Here is a 27,601-nt window from a genome sequence, read left to right on the forward strand (position 1 = left end):
TTTTTGCTTCCAGTTGAGGACAATCAGAGGCACAGTGTCAACTGATCATTTATTAGGTTGTGTAAAGTTCTGTGGATACACATTGTTTTTGTGACATCAAAAAAATCTCATGAAAAATGGTGCTGTTACATGCAGACATCCCCTGGTTTCATCTTTTAAACTCAACAGATTTAGTAGTTCAGGGGAAACTCAAGTATTTTCGAAAAGAAAGTTGTATGGCTTCAGGGTCAAAATCAACTTGCAAATGAAAATCAAACAGTGTAAATGATAAGTTATCAGTCCGTTATTTTGAGCCTGATGGTATACTTCATAACACAGATAAGGGGAAAAGGTATTGATTTACATAGGTATGAAGAATGAAAATACTTAAGAAGATGAAGATTTGGTCCCTTTGTATTTATTGTGACAATGTTGCATCAGATTACTCCCCCTATATTATTTCTTCAGCCCACATAAAACATCAGAATCCTCTCAGTGAACATTTCTGGTAGGTAACCCACAGATATATTCATGATATATTCACATGAAAGCACTCAAAATTTGGTCAGATATTATGGTTAAAAATTGATTATTATTAGGAGAATTGGGTTTTTTTTTTGTTGTTGTTGTTTTGTTTTGTTTGTTTGTTTGTTTGTTTTTTAAAGAGAAGGCTCTTTTTCATTGCCATGACTTCTCCCGGCCACCAAAGGCCTATTCTAACACTGCACATTAAAAGTCAAAATACATCACAAATACATTGTGCAATAAATACATTGTGCAATTAAAAGAGCCCTGCCAAAGAAAAAGTGCAAGAAAGCCCAAAGGATGAAACAATGTCATTCTGTCATTCTGCAGACTGAAAAAATATCACTTATTGCTAAAAAAAATAAGTACTCGTATGCTGCACATCATTAGTTCTTCTGGGTTTCTTGGTAGTTGGTCTGGAAAATCTATTTCTTTAAACTCATATTTAAAATACTTTCTATAACCCTATGTACAACAAGAGAGATTTGGGAAACGAGAAATTACGCTTAAGGTAATTCCAGGTAGCTTTTGTGATGGTAATCACACTTTTCTGGTATAATTTCTGTGGGTTTTCAGAGCTCCACTGCCCATCTGTCCATTTCCTCCTCAGAGGTAGTTTGCAATAATAGAAACACATCTTTGTACGTAAAATTAATCACCCCTGGAAACATTCAGGAAGCATGAAGGTACTTTTCCATAGGTCCTATCTGATACAGATCAGAATAAATCCTTTCTGTAGTCTTTCTTGGCCCTGCCCACAACTCTATCTACTTGAGCCTCGTGTTTCATGATTCACTGCTATTACTCTTAAGCTGGTTTCCATGAGGGCTTTCATCTTTAATGTTTTTATTCCTAATACATTAGTCTTATTTCAACTTTCACTTCCTGTGGCAGGATTTAAAAATATATTAAAGTAAAAATAAAATAAATAAATAAATAAAATGCTTCTGAAGTGTAGTTGGTAAGAACATTTACTTCTGCACTGGGAGAGAAAAAAAGAATATGAAAAGACTGGAGTGAATCTGTTAATCAAGGGGAAGGAGAAGGATTTGCATAGACCCAGTGTGACATTTTCCTCTACATGCCTTCTTTCCCATGTTCTTCAGATGGGTACTAGATGAGATGGATATAACACAGCAATTACTATGTCTTTATGAAATGTGGTAATTGAATAAATCACAGAAGTGTAGTACATCAGGCTGACGTGTGCTTACAGAAATACATGGCTGATCAGTCTTCATGGCAACAAGAATCTTCTTATTTGTGTGTATTTCACAAACAGTATTTTTAAAAGCATTTTGTTCCTCCTTGTTTTTTCTCCCACCTATTCAATTTTGTATTATTTCCTAGGATCTCTTAAACTAAGATTATGCCCCACTGTCAAATTTTCTTATAAGAATGTCATAGTCATCAAGAGAACAATGTCATTTGGATGAATTAGGACTCCCTTAGGAACCCTCATAAGAGCTGGAAAATCTATAAAGTTCTTACTGAAAGGTAACCCAGCTTGCGATTTTGTCTTTTAAAGTAAAATATTAGGGCTGCTTTAGAGACTTGGTGCACTTCTAGTCATGGGAAGGAGAGCACCATTGCTTTCTTAGGCTATCAGTATATATTTGTGGGGCAGCAATAACTCTTCTAGTGAGTTTCATGTTCCCATTCAAATATCTGTGCTTATTTAAAACAATGCTGCAAATTAAAAATATAGTGGCTTGACAGTTGAGTTAAAATAAGCACTGCTACTTGTTCGATGTAAATACTAGGGAAATCATATCCTAAAAATGACTTCTATTGCCCCCGGGCATGATCACTGAGGGGGAGAAATGGCACCTGCTCTTCTTTAGTCATTTACTACTGCTGGGGAAAAAGTCTCTGGAGAGACAATCCCTGTCTGCAGAGAAAAGGTCAGGATTGCTCTATTTCTGTCTTTGGTAACTCTGTATAACTTTGTGGTTGACACTGCAGTAAGAATTACTGACACTTGTGCACAATGATGCATTAAAATCTGTTGCAATTAGCTGCTTCTCGCTTTGACGCTGACCTTCTGGCATTAGACCTTCCTGCACCTTTGTTTATCTGCCCGTAAAATGAGGATAAAGATACTGACCTCTCTTGTAAAACCAGTCTGAGATTTACTGCTGAGAAGAGCCATGTACAAGTTAGGTAAAGTATTTAACACCCAATAACTTACATGAAGCGAACACAAATTCTACTGTCTTGTCAGTTCTCACTGAGGGAGGCAATCTTGTGAGGGTCACTTCTGTCTGAACTTGACTCAAAGAGCCTAGTTTATATGATATGCTGCTGACCACCAGACAGTTTGCACTGGTAAAATTTTAGTTGGCTTTCAGAGCATCTCCTATTCCCCAGTTACTGATTTCTCATGGGAGAAACAGTAAATCCTACCTCTGATGAGGGTACAAGGATGATAATAACAGAAATTATGATGTTTTCTAGTTGCGGAAATGGCTTGGAAAAATTAGTGTTCTTCTGTCCATAGCTAAAGGTTGTTAGTTTGATACAGTTTAGTGGAGCAAAGATTACATGGAAAATGGAGTGAGGGCCTGATGGCAAGGCAAGATCCCTCTTGCACTATGTTGGGAGCAACATCAGCTGACAGTACCGTGCTATACTGTCAAGTATAAAAAAGCTGCCCCTGGTCCAGAAGACCTGATGACAAGATCCCTTGACCCACACGCATGGCCATCCAGCCTCCTCCCCCAGAGAGCACTGGTTTTGATGGCTCACTGGAGTATTTAGAGACATCACCCAGTTTTATCTGATTTAGTGGGAAATGTTTCCCCTTTCTCCTGAGTTTGCCCTGTAACATTCACCTGTTTCACCTGCAAGTGAACGGGAAGTGCTTAGTGAGTAGTAAGATTATAGCATTCTTCATTAATTATTTAAATATAGAGAAAATTAAATCTGACTTGAAATCTAATGAGCTATTTTGTAATTTGATGAAATGGTGTGATCTACCAAGGGACTTAGTCCAAAGAGTTTTGTGTGCTAATCTGATGCTAGGCACACTAAAGGACTTCAGGAATACCAGCTTCTCTTGGGAATCTTGCCCACCACTGAAACTGCATGGCTATAATTAATATCAATCATACTAGCAAAATGGAAGACCAAAAGCTACTTGAGGGACCATAGTGCTCACGATGAGCACCAGTGCTAGCCAGAACTGTCACTGGGGAGTAATTAGGTAGGTCTTCTGCAAATCCTAGTAGGACTCTCACATCTCCAACTACCTTCTGGCACATCTCTCTTTCTGGAGCCCCGAAATACATGGGTTAAAACTGGGAAACAGATTTAAAAAATAAAATAGAGAGCTACACTCTTGGAGTGAGAGGCAATGTCTCTTCCATGGAACATTTTAACAACTGTAAATATATCAATACTGTCCACATTTTAAGTAGGTTTCTTTGTAACTCACAATGCTTCAGAGAATGTATCTGCACTGCTCTCTACCCAGGTATGGTGTGAAAGTGAAGCAGAAATGCCATATAGTCATAATAATACACTTCACTTATAGATCTCTTTTCATTCCCATCATTTCAAAGCCTTGCCAGTATTAATTAATTAAAATCTTGCAACAGCCCTTTGAGTTAGGCAAGGACTATTATACCATTATATATATAGGTAAATGTGGAGACCTTGGAGGCTAGACTGAGAGTGCTTGCTTTAGGCACTCATTTTATATGTTGCAACATCTGTAGAAGAATAGGTGCTTGGCTTCAGCAGAATGATTCAGATCACTTAATGCATGCGCCTACGCAAACTGCATAAGCAATGCAGAGACAGATGCCTCTGAAGCAGCAAAGTTCACACGTTTCTCCAGTGACAGAATGGTAAGCTGTGGTGCCTCCATGAAATGATTTAGTGTGGTTGCACACAGCTATCCAGGTGTTGGCACTAGGAAATATTATTCTTGGGACTGTGGCCAGGTAAGTGCTCTCCTATCTACATGGGATTCCAAATGCAAATTCCCTCTGAAGGGCAAGCGTCTGTGTAGTGGGCTAAGTGGAAAGAGGAAGCACGAGATATTGATGGTTTAAGAAATAATACAGAAACTGGAAAACAAGAAGTAGTCTGTCCAGCCCAAACAATATGATCCCAGTATTCCCACTTCCTGGGGCAATACCAGGCTATAGGTGAGACTGGGGAAGCAGTATTAGTTCCTCCTCCTGAAGCTTGACTTCTCAGCAACTGGAACGTAAATTACAAATGCTAGATTGTGTCATAACAAGTGGAAGGGGAGGCTTTTTTGATCATCAGCTTTCTATTTTAGAGTTCTGTCATGGAAAGACATGGAAACAGACCGTGGAACAGGTGGACCCATGTGTTCATGGCTCACCTGGCAGTTATGAGCACGCAGATTCTGCTTCCATACTGCCACATTTTTTCCATGTCTCTCTCCTACATCCTGGTATCCAGATCTTCCACTCCCTGCACTTGTTAGCTAGAGACATTACAGAGTCATTTGTTCCATCCAAGAGGAAAGCTGGGCATGGCCAAGAGGGTGGCACGCTCCAGGTTCCTCTACAGGCATATTACGGAGACACTGCATAGTGAAAATGAGGATCAAGCACTGTGCAGCATTCTTTGGTCTACCCACATGAGACAGTGAAAGCCCTCAGCTGTGTGAACACCAGCCTTCTTGTAATAAACAGTTCAGAAATGGTCTCTCTTCCTGATTTGGCCCACAAAACCAGTAAAAATATGCCCTGATTTTCATTTGTTGAGGTGTTCCATGCTAGCTTAACATCATCTAAAAACAATGGTTTTGATCAGACTGTGAGTCAGTGAAGCTGTCCCTTTTCAGCACCTCCAAAAAATTTAGTGTCTGATAGATGCTATACACCTAACTGCTTTGAGCCTTCAATCATTGAGCACATGTGAAAACATATGCTGTTGATCTTAAGTTACTCTTAAGTCTAATATGCACTGTACAGATTCATATACTTGCTCAGTTTCTCTGGGATGTAAGTACTACTTGAGATGAAAAGAATGGAGTCATTCCCTGGGACTTAGATACATCCAATTCACTCATGTGGGGACTCCAGTTGACTCATGGATGATTTAAATCACATTCACTGACTTGTTCAGACTAGGCAGCATCTCAGAAGCAGAACCAAGAAAAAACTCAGAAATCCTTAATCTGGGCTTGAGGCTGATTTATTATCATTTTTACCTTCAAGAGGTTTCTTTAATCTCAGCAGGACTCTTTCTCGAATAGCAGTACAGAAGAATTTGGGTTAATGCATCCTGTTCTACCCACATAAGAGTAGCTCCTATTAGTGTTTTAGCAGTTGCCCTTTTTTTGCAAGAACTTGCAGAGCTGACTTGGCTAAACTTTTAATGGGTATGCTTCTAGTGTGGGAGGAAATGTTAAGCGCTGCTTATTGTTACTTAGCATTACACACCCAAATGCCATAACTCTATCCAGAGTTCACATGCATCTAGCTACTTTACTATCTACCGCAGCACACCATATCACACATACAATCTTCCTTACTGCCTAAAGTAATGTCATAATGCACTGTAGGAGCTGAAGAATGCTGGTTTTGCAAAATGCACGCATTGCTTCAGATTGCAGTGAATCCATTCAACAGATCAGGAAGCGACCATTAATTTTAGTGCAATGGATTTCTCTACTCTTCTTATTTACCAAGAAGCTGCCTCGCCAGATCAAATCAATGAAACTGCAGCAGTGCCAGCTGATATCTGCAGAGCATCTCAGGGAGGTATCTATTATAAAATGCCTCCAGTTTCTTTTCTGCCACAGCTCTACCACTCAGTCTGTTCTGCTGGAAATAGTAAAGTTAAATTTTTCCAGTGTACTTGGCTGAGTCAGAAGTGCGTTTGGGCAGTCATGCACAGGCGCACGTATTGACTGCTTTGCTAGCAGTAACTTTGGCCCTGCTGTGCCAAAGGAGATGTGCTATTGTCCTTGGGTGCACTTCTAGAGGCCACGTGTGGGGCGTACGCAACTCCACCCTCAGCTGAGGTAGGAAACTTGTTCAAAGTGGTTTTGAGGTTTTGTCAAGAAGCAAAACAGGAAATCTGCATGAATTTGGAGTTTAACTATTTTTTAAAATTTCTTGCTCTCCTAGAATATAAATTTATATATTTCTTTCTAACAGGAAATAAATATCAGAGCACGTCCCAGTTCTGGGATAAGACCAAACTTTTAGTGATGAAGAATGAAATTCAGGCAGCAAAGAGATCCTGGAGAAGGCTTGGGAATTTTTCTTTTCTTTTTAAAGCAAACCAAGCAACTCAAAGTCTGTGTCAACTTACTCAAGTGATCTTATGCCAACTAATCATAGCTGGCACAGAAAACAATGCTGACTGTTGCTCCTTTCTCTGCCTACACTTGAGGCAAGGAAGGCCAAAGGCATAAATATGAAATGGCAGCCCTATTCCATCTGGAGAGACCTTGTATCCTCAGACCTGCTGCTCTGGAGCAGAGGAGGGACCACCAAGTAGCTCCTAAAAAATCAGTGACAACAAACACATCAGTGGGGCAGAAGTCATAGAAAGCTTTCAGGCAGAGTAAGAGTTAATTTAAGAGCTACGTTCTCATGTTCAGTAAACAGCATGGTTGATTAGAATCTTATTTTGCCCAGAATGAGGAGCATCAACACAGGCGTGCTTAGCCCTGCGTGCAGTACTGCTATCACTGCTGAAGGCATCTAGTGCCCCTTGTCTATTTGGTCCCCAGCCTTCCCTTTGGTGACCACAAACAGAATAAATATCTTGGTAACATGACTTCTCCCCACCCCTGAGAAAGCTACAGTGAAGCAATCAAGTCATCTTAGAGAGAATGCCAAGCAGTCCAGGAATGGCAAAATATTTCCATCACTTCTGACCACAGAGTAGGACCTAATGGCAAATATCTCCATCACCAGAACTGCGGATTGCTGTGGGCATGTCCTCAGTGCACTGCTGATTCACATGCTATGATACCACTAAACAAAGCTTACCTAGATGTCTCCACTACTCTGTTTCTAGCACTATATAACACCATATTTGGGTCAGATTCTGTGATCAGATATGTTGGTGTCAGTCACAAACAGCTGCAGTAAGACTAGCAAGGAACTCATAGATATGATACGAACTGTCTGTGATATACCTTGCAGTTGGTATCAGCTAAGAAAATTCTCCACAGTTTGCCCCCAGCTTTTTTAAGTTGCCTATGTCAGTTGCACAAGGTCCCAGCAACACTTTCACTGCTGCTGCAGCATCACTCTGACGTCAACACTTCTATTTGATTTTCTGTCACTGTTCTTACAGATTAAATTTCAACCACTGACCTACAGCTTGATAGCTCATTAGCAAAACCCTCCAAGCCATCCAGTCCTCCCCCTCCTTGACAGTTAACTCTATGTGGCACACACTCCTAAAGCTTTCTGAAATCTGCACTGCCCCCTGAAAAAAGCTCAGTCAAGATCACTTCTGAAGCAAAAGCCCATGAATGGTCCTACACATGTGCATGTCTTCAATGAAAGATCACTGCAGATCACTCCTATTAGTCCTTCCATCTTAAAAACTCGATGGACACTCAAAATTTTCCTCATCCGTCTTCTCAGGCCTTCACATACAGGGGAATTACTCAGACATTCTTCTTGGTGAAATCTTAAAACGTGCCGTTCTTCCTTATTTTCATGTTCGGCATCAGTACTACAATACAGTAGGTGAAGGCAACTAGAACTATGTTCTTCTGGCTTTCCTCTGCTGTAGCACATTAGCTTAATGTTCTTACTAGGCAGTGAGAATAGAAAAGCCAGAGCTGAGTATGCTCAGGAGGTCAGAGAGACCAGTTCTCACATTTTCAATTGAGTTGGATGGGATACAGGTCGCCCTGAATGCATTATGATCCAACTCACTAGCAGATGTCTAGAGCTCAGCTCTTCCTGTGCCCAGATTTAAGTCCCAGTGACAGGCAGATTAACAATGAAAATACAGCCACAGCTTCATTTCACTCCCTCCCTGCATCTGACCAGACCTCTTGTATTGTACTTAGCTTATCAATGTCTTCAAGCAAGAAACAATATGCTTTTATACTGGGTACAGTCTGGAGCTGTAACACATATTTTTCTTTCTAGCCTTCTTAAAACTGCATCTCAGCCACTGTCAAAAGCCTAACCTGTTCTCTCCCTACTAGCTAATGAAATCTTCTCAACAAATATTGAACTCAGATTAGCTTCAGCAGCTCCTGAGGCACTCAGCAGGCAGAGCTCTGCTGCCTGGGCTCTGTCCACCAACAGAGTCTTCCCAGCCCCACACCCTCATTTCACCTCAACAGAAACTTCTTTAAGGTTGAAGTCAACTTTGCTGACTTCAATTGAGAGACACTTGATTTATGTGGGGCTGAGGAGAGAATCAGGCTGTGATTCTTTATTGCCTTTTAAAGCCAAGAGCCCAGCAGAAGCCAATTGTGTCTGACGTGAAGCTGCTGCACACCCAATGTGGAATCTGCACAGTTCTACAAACCAGCAGTGGTCTAAATAAAAACTTCAAACAAGACATTCTGGCATTGGCCAGAAAGAGTGGAGATAAACAGCTGGGAGCCGCCAAGTTGTGAAGGAAGAACTGCTTGACTGTTGGACAGAGAGCAAAGTAAGAGGCAGAAATTAGGCAGGGTGCTGGGAGGCTTGTAAGACTCCCAGAAAGCAAAGGGGTCACAGTGTTTAATCTGATTAATTCGTCACTAGTCCAAAAGACTTTGTACTGAGCCTCAGGCAGTGCAATAAACATACAATCATTAAGAGAGGAAATAAAATATTGGTTGGATGGTAAATACTCTAGCTCTCTCTCCCACTCCTTCTTCTCTCTTGTTTCTTCTCTCCTTGGTTGGTGCAAAGGATGGAGGCAACACAATAAGTGAGTGGTGGCACTAAACAACAACAAAACTCACTGCATTTCACATTTCCCATCAAAATATTTTCAAGGAAATCTTTGACTTGTTTTCCCCATTAGCCTTGCCTTTCCTCAACAGCCTATTCCTCTAGGAATAACCATGGACAGGATGGAGCAACAGCTACATCAGATTGGCTTCTCTTCTCAAGACCAGAAGAAGACTTAGTGAAAAACAGCAAGAAGGACATTTATCCTAAGGCACTTTCAGAGGGAATTTCAGTAGTCTTGGTGGTACATACAAGCATCCAGGGGCCCAAACTGATGCTTTTATAAATGCAATTGTATTTACAAATAATGAGATTTTGCAAAGATCTGATGCTGAGTTTTATGGTCCAGATGGCATAAACACTCAGCCTCTAACTGTACAGTGCCTGTCCCTCACCACAGGACACAGCAGGGAGGAGAACATCCTGAGTGACACTGGATCTGAAAAACAGTTGCAGCTGCTTGAAGCTATGTAGGAGCATAAGGTATCAGAGGATACCATGGCAGAGTCAGAGCTGGGAAAACAGAGCATGACTAATGCTCTATATGTCCTGGGCAAGTGACACTCACGTCTGGACCTTCTCCCATACACTTCAAGTACTGCTACTTCTCCTGTATCACACTTGCTGAGCACCAGTTTGTATGTGACCTCAGCATGGCTCTCTACAACAGGAAACAGCTTTTACTCCCTTTTCCCAAAAGGGGAGTTGCTAACCCTATTTAGACATTTTCTGAAGTCACATGAGAAGATTACACTACCTGAGGAGGGTCTCCAAACCCCAGTCCACACATTAGCCTACATCTGCAACTGTGCACACAATGCCATGTGACACTCAGCTCCCATTGAGTCCAGCATTACTAAAGAAAGCAAAATGACTACATGTTGATATTAGAAGAATTCTTTTTTTCATTCACTATTTTGTCTCTTCTTCTCTCTTGTTTCAAGATGTAAATGCAAATCCATGAGTATATACCGAAGACTTAGTTTGTACACAGTCTATACTGTAGACATTCATATCACGTCTCTAATCAAATAAGAAAAATTTCATCAAATATGGAACCAGTGTTTCCACTATTCCTAAGGTAATATATTCACTAGAGAATAATGAATCAGTCCTGTAAATCTAGTACCACAAAAATATTATTCATACAAATTATTACAGAAAAATCAGCAAAGTTTGATTAATAAGACAGTTGACTAATCTTATTTGACTGGGTCCTTCACATACATTCAGAAGGAGAAGTAAGTTTACTCACTGATGATGAATAGTAAAACTTTAGCTGATTAAGGCTTCGTGATAATGATCTAGAAGAGCATACACTGGTTCTTCTAAAACAACAAAGAGCTCTCCTCACTGTGGCTTTGCCAGTATTTCACCATGTTTCTTTTTGCTCATAGGGAGTCCTGATCTAATTCAAAATCATGCATTTGACTTCTGGGAGAGGATGGCTAGAGATTTATTCTGTGTTGTTTGGAAATGGCTCTTTCTAGTGGAAAACTGTGTTGTAAAAGGGAGTTTTGTCAGAGAAGAAATCTCATCTGGATAAATAGCACTCATCAGCAGAGCATGGTTACTTGTATTTCTAATAACATTAGAAAAATACTGTTCGTTTTCTTGATCATCACTTCTCCCTTGTCCCAGTAAACCTCTTTCTCTCTCCTTTGGAAGATCTAATCATCCAATGTAAGGCTTTTTAACATGAACAAGGACAATTTTAAGATAAAGATAGTAAAAGCAACTTTAACAGCATACAACCATCAATTTACTAAATGTATTCATCATACATATAAATACCTCACTTCTTCACATCAAATCATAGGGCCAAAATCTACTCACTGTACAATACCTACACTTCAACTATAACTGGTGAAGGTGGTGAAACTCCTTCAGAATTAAGCCAGCACCATACATAGTAGTTGCTAAAGAAAAGTCAAATTTGAATAAATTCAGCTAGTTGCACTGTTGGACCTTGGGAGTAGAACAGGTGGAGCTGACTGTAAGCAAGGTAAGCATCAATTTGTAAAACATGCTTGCCATGCTAACTATCCAGCATTCAGAGACTGACAATTTCTACCTCCCTAATAAGTATATATAATTAAATTTACATTCCTGTAAAATTACTGTGCATAGTGTCTTTGCTATATCTGATGAAAGTCATGTACTTATTTGCTGATCTTTCAGTCATGATGTCTACTTTGCAAGACAATCTTTGTTTTATAATTATCAGCTTAAAATAAAAGTCAGAAAATGTCTGAGCATAAAGTAGCAAAGATATCAATTAGACTCATTACAAAGAAATGAAGAAATACGTTCCTATATATAGTGGCTTTTGTCCTGTGCTTAACCATCAGCTACATCCTGGTCTGTCATGATTGTAACTAGGAAATAATCAGTTTGCATACATAAGATGGCATATTTGTCTATGCCGTCTTGAATGTTAAACGTGCTTTTCCTCATTTTTCCAACTAACGAAAATAAAATAGAAGTAACTCCCTACTCTTTTCAAAGTACAGCTTATGGCATCAGGACTGTGTACCAGCAACACAAGTCTCTTCCTCAGCTCTATGTATGAAAATGAAGCAGGCTGATGCATCTAGGCAATGAGGAGTTTGCTATGAGGACCTCTTTTAAACACAGCTCTGTTCAGTCTCCCCATCCCATCTGTGTCATCAATCTGCAGCCTCTCCCTGGGACACTCACCAGGAGCTTTGGCAACAAATGGAGTGCAGATGAAAAGATCAGCCATCCAGCTGAGCACAGTGCCTCAGGTCACAGAGTGCTGGATAGACTCCAACGTTTTGCAAATGCGTGAGGTGCACCTTTGGCTGTGTAGCATAGAACGAAAGAGACAACTGAGCCAATGCTTAGTGCACGCAGCTGGAGAGATCTCTTTAGGATGTGTCTTAGTGACAGTACAGGCAATGCAGGATCTGAATCACCTTTTGCTATAACCTTGTCTACAGAGCTGACCAATGCCACGCACCAAATTTTCTATTTCAGCTAAGTAAGCAAGTAGGGTTCATTAAGGTGTTATCAATTAGTCTTTTTAAATGCAGCAGGTTTGGGTTGGCATAAGAAATAATACATGTAATTTTAATTTCTGAAAAATACAGCAGAAAGACACTGGTTGCTGGCAGAGGATGTGAAGAAATATGTGGCAGTTATCTTGTTTTTGTTTTGTTTTGTTTTGTTTTCTTGTTTTTTTATAAAGTGAAAGAATATTCAGGATAGTGATGGAGAAACAGGCAGAGCATATATAAAACAGTCATATGCATTTGCAGAGCACTTTTAAATGTGAGAGGTCCCAAAATGAGTAAAATAAGCTAGAAATCACAAGGTCCCCTTTACTGAATACCCAGTGACAGCCCAGTGCAGATCATGGATGTTTGCTGTGGCCAAGGAAGCTGGCACTCCCCCTGTGTGACCCTTCACTGTAGTAGAGATTTCCAGCTCTCCCAGAAAGAAAGTGTAACAACTTTTCTCTTGAATTTCTGATCTTTATAAATTGTAAAGTTAAATACAGGCTTTAAGGTTATCTGGCAGGACTGTTTTCCGCCACGCACATGACCTGTGAATAGCAACAGGGACAGTGATCTTTTCAGAAATAGCTAGGTGCTGTTATAAAACAAAATAACAATAAAAATAACTGCAGTACAATGGCAACTGCAGCCAGCACACTGCACCGAAGCTAATTACTGTGCTTGAATCTGAAGAGCACTAACTGGCTCTATCATCACTCTTATCACAGATATCTCAACAGAGTGTGGGTAGATTTTGCTCAGTATTTCATCTCCAGCAACATACTGTGAAGTTGCAAATGTCATTACTGAGCACTCCAAAATGCCCATGTAGTGAATATAACAATGAAATCATGATGTAAATCTATTTTCAGCTTTCATCTGAATATTCAGGATGTCTCTTCTAATCTCTGTTATATGTCATTTTTATATAGCAAATGATGACAAATCCTGAATGGCAAGAACTATCAGGCTGAGGAACTGCCTCCTTGCACAGAGCTGTATGCTCTTGTAGGATTTCCCCCCTACCCTCCCTTGTTTTACCTTTTATTTTTATGATTAGTCAATCACTGTTTAGCCACCTCAGGGAAAAGCAAGGTGAATTAGGAGAAAGAATGCCAAGGTTATCATGGAAAAGTTTAATCCCTCCTCAGTGGGAACCAGTTAATAGCTATGGCTAGACTCAAGTATGGACCTCTGTTGGGAATCCCAGTGAAGGTCAAAGGCAGAGAAGAAAAAAAAAGCTGCACTGAGATCTTAGACAGTCACAAGCAGACAGATGTTCCTAGGTTTTAATGAGCAGTCTTGGCTCCAGGTCTTTCTTGGCAGAGATACTTAGTTTTAGCATTTTCCCTTGTAGTGCAAGGTATGGCTCTGGTTAGCTGGCTTTGCTTAGCTAACTGATGATGATTTTTCCATCTAAATAATAGCTTGACAATGAAGAAACCAGTTCATAATCTGTGACTTGATGGATTAGGTCATGGGGAATAATGTGTGGTTGTAATCACGAAAAGAAAAAAATAAATAAAAATAATAATTTTAACATAAATGAGAAACATTTTAAAAAGTTTAAACAGCAAATTTGATGAAGATCCTATTGCAAGACTTCCATCTCATGTTTTCATTTTCATGGTAAAATAAACAGAAGAAAAATGACAGGAAATTGATTTTTTTTTTATTTTTATTTTTTTCCCTTAGCAAATCCTACTTCCAAATCAGCCTGGTGGGATCACATCCCTACTTTGAAAACTCATTTGGGTTCACCAGTGCTAATTTTCTCTTGTCAGTTTTCTGTGCCTGAGTGAAAGATATTAAATTGGAAAAACAGGCTTAGCAGACATCTTCTGTTCAGAAGGCGGAGGCTAAAAATCCAACTGTTATCAAACTGTGAAATCAATAGCTTTCAATAGACAATAGAAATAACCTAATCAAAAATTTCAAAGACTTTTGTTTGCTGAAACACAACTTCCTTACTGCAATAGCTTACAAAATGCATGCTGGAGAATGATTTTGTTCTTTGACAGGCATATAACAATTCTCATGTAATTTGGGACTGAATTCAATCTCTTTCCAACATTTTCATGTCTCTCATTTCTGGGTGCCACAACTGGTCTGCTATTGTATGATGTGGCAAATGAGTTTTCATGGGATGAACTCCCATTTCAGACTGATTTTCATCATAACAGCCCAGATCTTGGTCTCAGTGAAGGAAATGGAAATGTCTAAGTGGCTTAAGTATGAGCAGTCTTTGGATCTCAATCAGATACAAGTCAATAAAGAACTGGAGAGGCAGAGAGGCTCACCCTGGCAGGTTGTACACATTCTCTGCTCCCTCTCTGTTCTCTGTTGATTCTCTCTCTCTCTCTTTTTTTTTCTTTTTTTTTTTCCTTTGTTTTTGTTTTGGAGTCTAAATTACGTTTCTTTGAAGCTTTTTCTAGCACATCAGAATCTCATCTACTGCTGGTTGGTTCAGTAAAGCTCACTTTTTCCCAAGAAGTATGAAACCTACTTTGTGATAAATATATGGTGGTGCAGGAGCACTGGGCTTACTCCCAAGATAAATTCATTTATATTCCAGCAAAACACCTGCCTCTGTGTCACCATGAAGTTAGCTCCCTAATGTAAAGTACAATTCAGTCTTTCAGGCAAGATCTGATTCCTTTCCCCGCTCCTCAACTCTGTGGGAGAGGAACAGATGTCCTTAGTATTCAAAAGAGTTTCTTCCTTCCCTATAATCCTAGCTTATATTTCTATGTCATACAACCTTGAACTCTTCATAGCCAGTCAGGATTTATTGTTTCCACAACACCAGTCCCTTCTTTCAGCCACTTGATTTCAGGTTAGTTACTTTACATCACACCTACCAACCAGAACTGACAGATTCACATAGTGATTATACCAAGTGTCTCTTCATATTCAGTGTAGCCATCACCATCCTAGGTCCCTCTGGATCAGTGGTACACCCTAACAGTCAGGGAATACTGATCCAGTTCCACAACATCTTGCTCAGCCCTTCAACAAATGGATTTTGTACACTTTGTGGGCAAGAGCAAAGAAAGTCTGCTGAGTACTGTGGCTGTACTGGGCAACAACGATCACCTTGAGACATTAGATCTGAGTAAGAGAGCTGCCTTCTTTGCCAGCAGATGTTATAATTGACGCTGTTGTGGAATGCAATGGGTGGACATTTGGTGGAAGTGCAGCAAGCAAGGATAAATACTCAAGGTAAAGAGAAATATTCATAAATGCTGTCTAACAACCCAAATACTTCTGTAGGTCTCAGCTTAACATGTGGCCAGCTTTCTTGTCAGTATCCCTAACATCTAGATGGAAAATGAGAATCAATTACAGACATAGAAGTGAATGACTTGAATATAATTATTGAAAATTGCAAGTCCCTCTGTTCAGCATTAAAATTAAAGTGCAGTAAGGTATAATAAAATAAAGCAGAACTTACCAGAAGAGGCAGAAGAATCATAAGTACTTCTATCCTTCCTATTTATCCTGAAGGGCTGGATGTCCTTTTCTCTGTAGGTTCCAAACCCTTCAAAGCTTCTTCTTTTATTCCCACTTCCATCATTATCCCGTTTCTCACTCGAGGAATTCATTTCACCAAACACGTCCAGGGACTCTGACCTTGCATTACTCTCAGTATTACCAGAGTATCTCTTTGTGCAAGAGTCAATGGGGTCATTGCTTGAATCACTTTTATCTTTACTCTGTGTCCACTGCTGAGCATCAGAAAGTGATAAGGTAGACAGTGTATCCACTTCAAAGTTGCTCTTTGAGCTTTTGTGTCCAGTTTCACAATGCTGGTGCTTCTGCTTCTCCTTATACTTGCTTTTCTCATTGAGCAAGGAGAGATCTTTATCTGAGCCACTTAGCCTTTCATTGATAGAGTGACTGGAGAAGCCAGTGGACTTGCTAGCAAAGAGACCACTCAGATCTTCATGTGTCCCCAGTATCCTCTCATCCTTATGCTTGTGCTTATGTTTGTGTTTCCTTTTGTGAAGTCGGCCACTTGAAAGGCTTGTTCCTCCAACCTTCGGAGGAGCCAAAGAGGACTGCATGTCTCCAAGGCCCATTCCCACAGGTGTTTGTAGGTGCACTCCATGTTTTGCTTTATGCTTGGCAGTGGTGGACATCTTCATATGAGAGCTTGCATGGAATTGGGGTGGTGGCACGGTAGGTCTCATAAATGGGGAAGCCGCTCCAAGCGTGTGAGACAGGTACAAAGGAGCTGGATACTGACCATAGTAACCAAGATTCATCATAGGCATTGATGTGTAAGGCATTCCATAGGGTGCATAGTAACTCCCACTGGGAATAGGGTAACCGAACCCTTGTAAAAAAGGCACCTTTGTCATGGTGTCATTGGTTTTGGCAGGTCTACCACGCTTCTTCTTAGACTTCATGTCAGAGGTCCTACGAAGATAGAGCAATGGGTCATACTGGATATATGGCACAGGGTAATAGTGATCAAAATTAATCCTGAAGATGCTGGGATATGGATTTTCATGATAGAATGTGTAACTACGGTGTGAAATCCTGAACACTTGAAATTTATTGATGAGTTCCTCAAGGTCTGCCAGAAACTGGAGATCATCTCTATTTTGCAAGCTTTTCCTTTTCCTCTTGTGCTTTGGCTTTTTCATGCTCTCATGAGAGAGAAAGTTATCCACAATGAGATGTTTCTGCCGGTGACCATGCCTGTTTTTTGTGCTGGTGTCAGATGGGATAGCCTCTGGATTGTCCAGGGTGCAGAAATCAAAGGAGTATCTCCGGCGGGATTCTGAGCTTTTCTCAGCTTGGTCAGAAGTACTGTTGTTGTCTGTACCTATCCCACTGTCACTCGGAATGGTTTCCTCACTGTGAGACTCACTCACTGGTGACAGAGTAACTTCTTTTAAAGAACCTATTTCACAGAGGTGGGAAGGTGAATTAGCCATTAACCTGGGTGGAGACAGCTTCCAAGTTCCACTGTGCATTCCTTTCTGGGTTTTTGTAGGAAGAGCACTGATAGGTTGAAGATTTGGCATAGTTTTTAACTCTGAAAAATTTGTTTCAGTGCTTGCAGGGCTAAGGTTGCCATTAGTCCCCACTAACTGTGTCGAAAGCGGATGAATAGCTGCTGGTGACGATGCCACAAGTGACTGCAGGTTGGAAGGCACTGCTGGGTTTTCTGGCTGGCTGGAAACAGGCCTTGAGTGCTTCATGGCTGTCTTAGGTTCTTCTGGTTGAGGCTGCAGCTCTGCTCTTGGCTTCCTGCCCCGTTTTTTACCGATGTAGATAGTCCCCCTCTTGCTGACATTGATCTGCTTCCCTAGTCTGGCATCAATGGTTGTTGGCCCAGCACAAGAAGGTGGTTGGATTTTTGCTTTCAGAGCTATGCTGCTGGAGCAGGAGGACAAAATCTGATTGAGAATATTCTTCCTTTTGAGGGTCTTCATCTTATTAATGGTCTTGATAGTCTTCTTATCCAAGACCCCCAGCTTTCCAACCTTTTTGTGAAACTTGAGATCACTGATGGACTTGTCCTCTCCAGGGACCATCTGAGCCAACTTGGCCAGATTCCGTCTCCTCTTTCTTTTCTTCGTGCCTGGAAATTCACGATTGATTGGACTCACTGGGCTAGTGGATGTTCCCTCGTGAATGGTTTCAACAGTGAGCAAAGGCTGTTTCTTTGGTCGTCCTCTTTTTTTCTTGACAGGTGTGATCACAGTAAGACTGTCTGTATTGGTATACAGAGGGCTGGATGGTGTGATGGGATAGGCTGAAGGAGGTTCCACCATCATCTTCTCAGACGTTGTCATGGAGGTCTCCCGAAGGATAGATTTCGGTTTGCTGCAGGTCCATCGCCGTTTCGCTGTGAGTTTGGGGTGCTGGACCTCAGACAGTTTGCTAGGTGTGGGGAGATCAGTGGATAGGAGAGTAGATGTCACAGCTACAGATTTTCTGAGTCTGGTGGCACTGTTGGGGGAAGCTCTGTCAATAAGCACACTGCTGTCAATAGCTGCTAAGGGGGACTCATTTTCAATCACTTTCCCTGGCTTTGTGACACGAATATCTTTTTTACTCCCTTCTGACTGAGAGATACTCCTGTTTGCTACTTCACTGTTTATAGCAAGTCCAGAAGGCAGACTTTTCTCTTGGATAACTTTCTCCATTGAAGATTTTGTAGATTGCCTTTTTTTCCTTTTGTGGCTGGATATATCTGTTGTTGGAGACTTTATTGGGATAGTAATTCGTACATGGCTAGTGTCATTTTCACAGCTGCTGGCAGAAGCGGGATTCTGTTTTGATGGTGACGCATCCAACACACTGTCCATTGAATAAGATTCTTTTTTTCCTTCCATGCTGTCATGACATTTGCTGTCAAATGCTTTCTGAGTGCTCTTCACCCACTCAATGTCAGCAGTTTGGATGGTTTGACATATCAAGTCCTTTTTGCTCAACTTCTTCTTTGTACTCCCAGTAGACTGATCAGGGGCTTCCAGCTGCACACTTCCGTCTTGATCACCAATAGGCAACAGCCCATTGCACTCGGAGGCACTGCTTGGCTGAGCAGCCACACCAATGTTGTTGGGTGATGGGACTGCACTGCAAATGGCAAGCTCTTTGCTGCTGACAGACAGCTGCCCCCATGTGCTGCTGGCACAGGACTTCTTTGCTTGGGATTTACTGAAGGAAACTCCTGGCTCCGGAGGGGTGACCTTAGTAGCACAAACAGCTTCTCGACTGGGTTCTGTGTTGATGAAGCAACTCTGAGATGCGGATCCAGTATTGGAGCTTGCTGACCAGTCAAGATGGTGCTGGTTGCTACTTTTCTGCTGGTGCTTTGATTTTAAGGTATCACCGGTGAAGTCTTGTTGGAGGCCTGGATCATAGTGCAGGGTAGAATGTTTCTGTTGCCTATCATAAACCTAGAAGGTGAGAGAAAAATAAATAAATAAATAAATAAATAAAAACAAAAAAACATTAGAAAAAGGTTAGTTTATCTGTCCAGTCACAGCCACTGGCTGAAGCACTTTAGTTGCATAGTGAATGACAACTGATCTAAGCCAAAGTCCTCATAACAGTTAGGAGCCTTTATAAAGTGTTCTTATACTTCAGTCAAATTTGCATTCAGATTCATGCATTGTAAACAAATTTTGTGTGTTTTCCCACTCTAAAAACAATGGAAATATTTCTATAAATGCTAAGTTGCAGAGGAAACATCTTTTATTGATTTTTAATTTAAAACATGAGTAAAATATTCCCTTCCAATGGATGAATGGTATAACTCAGCCTCTCGGTGAGAATGCTTTTCCTTAAAAATAATCCCTAGCAAAACTTGATGCTCAAGATTAAACCCACCAATGTAAACAACAAGAACTACCTAGGAAGCTACAACAAACAAGAGGAAAACCCATGAGTTCATCTCCCCACAAAGCCACAATTCTCAAAGATCGACTGGTTTAAATTTCCACATAGAAGCCATCACCACAAAATCAGTTGTTAAAAACAATAAGCATAGCATCCAGTGTGTGAGGTACACTTGCCAAGTTCAAGATTTGCATTATTCTCTTTATATTTTAATAATCTGCCATTTGCAATGTGGGTAAGCGACACCTTCAGTAACGATTTTTAACCTGATAGCAAGCCTTCAAACTGCAGGGGTAACAGAAAAGGCATAATTATGCAAAAGTCTTCTACTGAGCATAATAAAGGCTACTTTATTCTTGGCAGGCCTCCTTCATTAGAAGGAACTTATATTCCTTTACAGATATAACTTTTTCAAAAATCTTTTAAATGTGAAAAAAAACAACAATGGAACAAGCAAACTTCTTACTTTCTCTCACAGACCTCCTCTAGCCATTTGTTTTCTCCGGTCACATTCACATTCTGTAAAGCTCTGGGCCAAACTGTGCAACTGATTTTGAGCACCTAGTACAACAAGCAAACAACTGTTCCTAACAAACTGTAATGACACCGTTCCGAATACCAAATAAATGATGAGAGACTTAAAATAAATGCGTAACTAAGGAAAGAACAATAGAAAACAACTGCTAAGTGTCTCATGTTTCTGCAAACATGCTGTTACAATTAAGTTTCAATCAGCAGCGTTACATTAGATCCCTGCTTGGGTTGTTTGCCACAGAGATTTTGGGGTCAGCACAAAATGGTTCTGATCTCCTCGAGACCTAGCCTTCTGGGAAATTAGGTGTCCTCAGATTTTGAGCCATTTCAGAGGGATTTGAAAGGTGCTAATCACCCCAAGTTCACGGTATATTATTTGGTGACCAGCAAACATGCATCTTATAGACAATCCAATGTTGAGGTATACCTAGTATTCACATGAAAAAGGACATGTGGCCTTTCTGGAATAGGCAATAACGATGAAGTTGTTCTGGTCCATTGTCTGTGGAGTAATTGGGGACTCTTAAATCCTGTGGATAGTTCAGCTGTTGTACATATGGACCAGCTACGCTCAGGGAAAGCAGAGATTTCCAGGAATTGTGGAGTGAGAAAATGAAAGCACGCAGCTGTGGTGGAACTGCAGATGTTACGGGTAAGAGACACACTTTTTTTTTTTTACTTTTTTTTCCTCTTTCTTTTTTTTTTTTTTCAGCCTGAGAAAAGAGCCGAAAGCATAAACAGGCCTCGGGGAAGGAATCAGCTCTTCCTCATCGCAGCGGCCTCCCACGCTCAAGCCACAATGTGGCCTTGGAGCACACAGCTCCCACAGCACAACACCAGTGTCCTCCTTGGGTAAAATACAAGGCAAAATGCAGCCCACCTGCTTCCATGTCCCCAGAATAATATGTTGTCATGCCTCACAGAAAACATATTCTTCCAGCATACGATTTCTGACTTGGGAAAAAAAAAAGCCTGGAAATAGTGGGTTGAGGTCTTTCCCAGCCCCTGGGGCTGTGCCAAGGCAGAGATCTCAGCCCTGCAGCCGCTGTCAAAGCAACCCCTGCCCCTCATATTATTTCCAAAGCGCCGAGCTGCAAAACTAAACAATCTGAGCAATGTCATCTGGAAAAAGAGAAGGTGACTGCAGCAAGAGAAAACATCATAAGCTAGCAACACTCTGGTGCCTCTAAGTGCACTGCACACACAGGAATCTCTGGTTTAAAAGGAGCAATAATCTCTATATTTAAAGCTGTTAATGAGGGCTCAGCATTGAGAGGCCAGCTGTATATCAGAGATGAGTGCTGATATATCAGTTGACTCCTCCAGGCTCATTTCCTTGCTCCACATGCTATAAAACTGTGATGCAACTACCAACATATCCCTAATGATAGCCTTGTCATTACTCCAGCACCACAGGCCACCACAACATTAATCTTACAATTCATGAGAAAGATATCCCTCTGTCGTCAAAGGTGCCAACGCTTAAAGCACTTAACCACACAGATAAATATTCCAGTTTTAACAGGGCCTCAAAAACCAACCAGTCGGCAGGATTGGAGTACTTCATTTCCGAAATAGGATGTCAAACTATATATCTACTGTAGCACATAGCAGTCCACTGGGTCTCTTCATGATACTTCTTCCAGCATTATGTTTACAGTTTTCTCTTCCCTGCCAGACATGTCCATGTCATCCCAAAATAATTCTTCTGCAGAGAAGACCAGAGTAACCCAGAGAGCATGCAGCTGCAGTAGGTTGGGTTTCATAAGCTGTATCAAATACATGGGGACTGTCTTCTTAAAAGCACTAGGAAATCAGCTGAAAGTAATGCAGCAAAATTTGTTTCTTTTCATGATGTATCTTTCCATACTGCTTTCTGATTCCACTGGTCCTAACATGTAGGCTTCATCTTGCCTATCTAGGTGAGCACAACCCTAAGAAGCAAACAAGATATAGCAGAATATAGCTAATCTTTGAGATGAGCTACTGGAGGATATCAGGGCTGTCAGGGAAGGAGGCAAAAGTGGGCTTGGTAAGAGTAAACGAGGCTCTTCAAAAACCTATATCTTGGTATTTACTTATTTTACTTGTCAGTGAGCATGTAATATACTGCAGCTCTATAGATCTATAGCTATGGCAGCACAGCTTGAGATCAGCACCAAGAATGGTGAGCTTTGAAAAGTGAAATGATTAACCTGTGTTTAGTTTTTGGTTTATGATATCCTGAAAATACTTCAAACTTCAGTACCTGTCTCTGTAATTCTCTCTTTCATTGAAAGAGATTTTCTTTAGCAGCTAACTATTCTGTACCAGGACCCTTCTCCTTCATCTGATGGAAAAACAGAAACATATTTTAATCCATGCAATATTACCACTAACCTTGGTCAATGTTTCTCTTGATATTCAGTTTATCAGAAAGCCTTATTCAGTTATAATCCCACCTTTCCTCTAAAGAGTAAAAAAATTAAAATCTTCTGCTTTATAACTACAAGGAAGTTTGAGCAACATAGCAAAGTATATGCTAAAACTAGACTAAAAAAAAAAAAGTGGCCTATGAATCCTCTCATCATTAGCGAAATGGTTTTACTGACAAGCTCATGACTGTCAGTCCTGACTTCAGGTAGCTATGAGTAGACTTACAAGCAGCATACATCCTGTTTACAGGCAACTGAAGAGAACCAGACAGGGAGCAAGAGATGGCAATGTGTGCTTTCACTTGCCTTGCCAGACCTGTGTATCCCTACACCTACAGATATACTTATCTTGATAATTTTTTTCAGGCATGCAGGCTGCAGCCTTTAAAAAAGAAAGACATACAGCCATCTTCCTGATGAATAGCCCCTTACTCTATAAAGCGAGCTGAATCCGTCCCTCTTGGACTCTTATTTTAACTACTAGATGTATCACTCTGCCTCCACATCCCCTCTGAACTTCTCTCCAAATCTAAGTAAAAAGCAGGAAAAGATTCCAGTAAGAAACCAATAAATTAATATGAACATGAGAAAAAAAAATCCAAACAAATAGAAATAATAATAATAATGATGATGATGAATACAACTGAAGAAGAAGAAAAAGTAAGGTAATACACACATAGATATCACCTAAGACAAATCTAGTTGCTTACAGGGTGCAGTACCTTTTTACTGCTAATACACTTTTATTCTAGAGGTAACACACATACAGATTGTCAGGAATCTGGCTTGCAAATCAAAGTTAATACTACTACGCCCCCTCTTTAAATCATTCGCAGATCCATCTGTGTAATGGCTCCTCAAGTGTAATTCCCTATTAAGAGGCTTTATATGGAGAGATAAGCAGCTGGTTCCCATGTCACTAATTGCTGTCTGCTGTGATTTTAAAACATCTGCACCATTGTGCTCTTCATTTTCATATTCTAATCACCCTGAAACTTGAAAAAGGTACATCATTGATTGTTTCTGTGGGTTAATTAGTACACAGTCTCCTTGTAGAGACAATTTAAAGGCAGTCAGAACCTCAATCAGCAAGTTTGTTTTAAAAATTAATAACATTGGGAGCGTCTGTGGGGACTGGCATCCACAGTGACACATGAGAGAATGCTCTGGGGACATACCATCCTTTGTTTTCTTCTTCATAGGCTGAAAATCTATTAAAAAATAAAAAGAGGAAAGGCTTTCCTAAACCAATAATATCACTTAGAGACTTTGGAAGTGCTTGCCTTTTTCTTGGGGCCACTCTTGCCTCTACAGCAAACAAGAATCTCAGAAAAGCATTATTCAGTTCCTCTGTGTGGTCTCAGAACCTGAAAGGTATTTTTGGTAGCAATTCTGGCAATGAGGAGCTGACATCTCATTGGAAATCAATGGGGTGACTGCTTTAATATATGCAAGCGTTTGGTCTGTTGGCCACCTGGGCCGGTTGATGCTGAGTCATAAGATTGTTTCCAAGCCATGCAGAGAAGTATATTAGCTCAGGCACAGCACTCTGCTAAGGGAACTGTGTTGCATGCAGACTAGACCTTTCCTGCATCTAGCCAGATTTGAGAAAAGGTAAAGCTGTATTCATTCCTAATTCAGCTTTGAATTTGACAGTGTTGATAATGTATTCAGACTATGCTGAAAACAGGTCTTTGGTAGGGCAAAAGGTCAGCCTGAGATTTTCAGGACTGAATGAATATATCTGGCTGTGAGGAAGGTTAGATGAAAACACAATGTGCACCTGCCTTCTAAAAACAACAGATGTTGCCTTGGTCCTTAACATGGTGTTCCAAAAAAATGGGAGAAACTCCAGGTAATGTGTTCCTCTTGAAAAGCTTTCTCTTTACTTTCTGCATCCTAGACATGCATGAAAATAAATTACTGGAAAAGAAAACCCTTTGAGAGGAAGAAAAAGACTGAGATATCCTGCTCCAATACATGAATAAATAATCCTAGCTCAGCTCATACTTTTGCTCAAAACTGAAACTGAGCATTTCCTCTCATGTCCCAGTGGGGCAACTGAAAACAGCTCACTTGAAGCTTATAATCAGAACTAAAGGTTGGAGACAGTTCACATCTTTTGGTGAGTGAACTGAGCCTTCCTGAGGTAGCTTTACTCTGTAAATAACATATGCTAGGTGGAGAAGATTTCAGGTTTAGAGGAACTACGCTCTGGTCTGATGACTTATGGGTTTAGCAGTAATTGTGGTCAATTTATATCAGGACTGTGTGATTGGATCAGGTTGGTTTGTAAAAGCAAGTGTCTGAAAGGGCTTAGGAAGTCTTGCATGTCTTTAATGACAGCAATCAGGGAGGAGGGATCACAGATTGGAATATGACACTTGCAAGAATGGCAAACAGCAGTAATGTCTTGTGAGAAACACTGCAGAAGCTAGTTCGAAACTGATATAGGGGCTTTAATTCCAATTAAAATAGGGATGGAAAGCATGTCATCAGGCATTAATATGAAATTCATCATTATTGTCCCAAAGAAGGGAAATTTTCCAGAGTAGCGTATGAAATTCAGCACTTCTGGAGTTCACTGCTGCCCTAAAACCTTGAATCTTCAATAGCACAAAGTCCAAACATCACCACATTCACACGACTGAGGATCATTCATTAGATATTGAAAGAGAAGCAGGAGTTAACACAAAGCTGCAGGGGGACTACTTGAGAGCAAGACACAGCATGGGATAAGAGTGGGTTAATTAAAAGCAAAGCATCACCTGTTTTTTGTCCATTTACTGAAAATAAACATAGCAGACTGTGTTACGATGCTGTGCAAATCAGGAAGAGTTCCACTGAAGGTGCTGGGGGTCCCTGCAGATTTGCACTGTCATTGTTACACACCTCTGTCTTCCCTGAGATATTTGTGTGATCATATCAAGACAGGAAAGGAAAAGTTCAGTGGGAAAGTTGGTGCTGTTATTTGCTGCTGCAGCACAAGAAGCTTGTTGTTCATACCAAGGGCTTGCTCAAGATAACTAAGTAAAAATATTGATAAAACAATAGCTTTGGCATCACATCCCTTCTGAGAATGCTTATCTAAAGCACTTAACCTTACAGAAACAATAAAACAATACACAGAGATTACTGAATGGTCTAAAGATGCTCACATGATTGCAAATAATACAGTTTTTCATGCATTCCAACTAAGGCATCCTAATTTGCTTTATAACTATCAGATTCTACAGATATTCCAAATTAATTTTGGTACTGGATGATTTGTATGCTATTTCAGTGTTCAGCTGCATTCCTAACACCTTCGATTTCCAAACACAGTACTTGAGGGTTTTATTTGGGTAAATTGCAACAAATTTTGAATTTATAAAGGTTGGATTTGGAGCTAGGAGCTGATCCATTCCTTACTTGCAGAATAAGCTCACCTCTGCACACACTTCTATTATCAAATGTTTAACAACACTGCTCTTCTCAGGACTGCGTATTAAGCACCAAGTCTGGGAAAACTCTAAACAATGGGATTTTTCTGTCATCTCCAACAAAGAGCCCATCACCACTGACATAACAATGCGGTTGAAGTATCATGTTAAGCATAACACGTTTTGCTGCCTAACTTTAGGCAGCTGGAAAAGAACAATTAAACACCACCTAAGGTGGACTATAATGGAACTAATGCAGTTTTGGTGAGTCAGCCCTGGTTCGGTCCTTGCTTGATCTTAAGCCACTTAAAAGAGTTTTAAGCATTTCAGTTGGACATTACATCCAAGAAGCCAGAGTTTGCAGAGGAAAATGCCTTGCTAAACTACTTCTTTTCTTTTGTCTAGAAGCTGTGCTAATGAACCTAATAGCATCACTGACAAACACTCTAATACTGATGTTTGAAATGTATTTTCATCCTTTCAGAAGTTCTATAGTCCCATGGAGCTGATGTGCAAGTAAAAAATTGCACGCCTAGCTGTATATTTCATGCTCTCTCTTCTTCCTCCAAAACTTCGGCATTTGAGGGCAAAATCAAATGGCAGAAGGATCCCACAATGGATGGAGTCCTGTTGGCTCCATAGAAATGCTAGCAGTAAGTATTTATCTCTGAAACGTCTGTGGTGTTGTCCAGAACATTAATGCTTCAGCACGTCTCAGATTACTAAATTGGAAATACGGATGCGAGCAGCTGTGTGCTCTAAGTTTCTGCTGTAATTTTTAAAAGCCTGCAGTGTTTAATTTGCATCAAAAGATTTCTTTTATCTCTCATCTATTACAGGAACTGCAGCTTTATCCTGAATGCATTTTTATTTATTTATTTATTTTTTTCCCAAGGAGTGGGGGGATTATAAATGGCTTTTCCATTGAGGCCAATGCTTCTTTCCACTAGAGTTAAATAATTTGATTATAAATTGAGTCCTTGAATGTCAAGGAGATGCTGAATTCACCTGAAAACAGGCATTTAGAAGAGCTCGTAAAAGCTGTGAGCTCCAGTCAGTTAGCTCATCATTCTTTTAGCATGCACTTCATTTAGCAGTTACTGACCGCCAGATTAATTCTTTCAAAGCATTCTGATTGCAGCTAGGGTCTAGCATGAAGTATTGCACATGCTACAGCACAAAGTCCAGAAATCTGTCAAACATCTATTTGGTGAATCTGGGTTAAATCTCATGAAAATTTGCAAAGGGGTTTAAATATACTGAAGGAAAGAAAAGTGATTCCACTTCTCTGCATCAAGGGGTGAATCCCGCCCTACCAATTCACCCTGAAAAAATGAAACTGATCCACAGCAAGATGTGGGTGGTTCATTCCTCTTGGAAAATCTGCCTGAAGATGTCATACATGATAAATTTCTAGCTCCACTAGGTATGTA

The 27,601-nt window shown here is 40.4% G+C and overlaps 1 protein-coding gene across 3 annotated transcripts in view; it reads right to left on the reverse strand.

Annotated features, from left to right (window-relative positions):
• Positions 1 to 27,601, reverse strand: part of SETBP1 (SET binding protein 1) — a 267,984-nt gene that overhangs the window by 61,966 nt on the left and 178,417 nt on the right. For all 3 annotated transcript variants that reach the window (XM_072359104.1, XM_072359106.1, XM_072359105.1), the window contains exon 5: positions 15,891 to 19,356. In XM_072359104.1, coding sequence (XP_072215205.1) covers positions 15,891 to 19,356 — 3,466 coding nt within the window. The remainder of the gene's footprint in view (positions 1 to 15,890; positions 19,357 to 27,601) is intronic.

Source organism: Excalfactoria chinensis, chromosome Z (genome assembly GCF_039878825.1).
Source record: "Excalfactoria chinensis isolate bCotChi1 chromosome Z, bCotChi1.hap2, whole genome shotgun sequence".
In the NCBI taxonomy this organism is placed as follows: Eukaryota; Metazoa; Chordata; class Aves; order Galliformes; family Phasianidae; genus Excalfactoria; species Excalfactoria chinensis.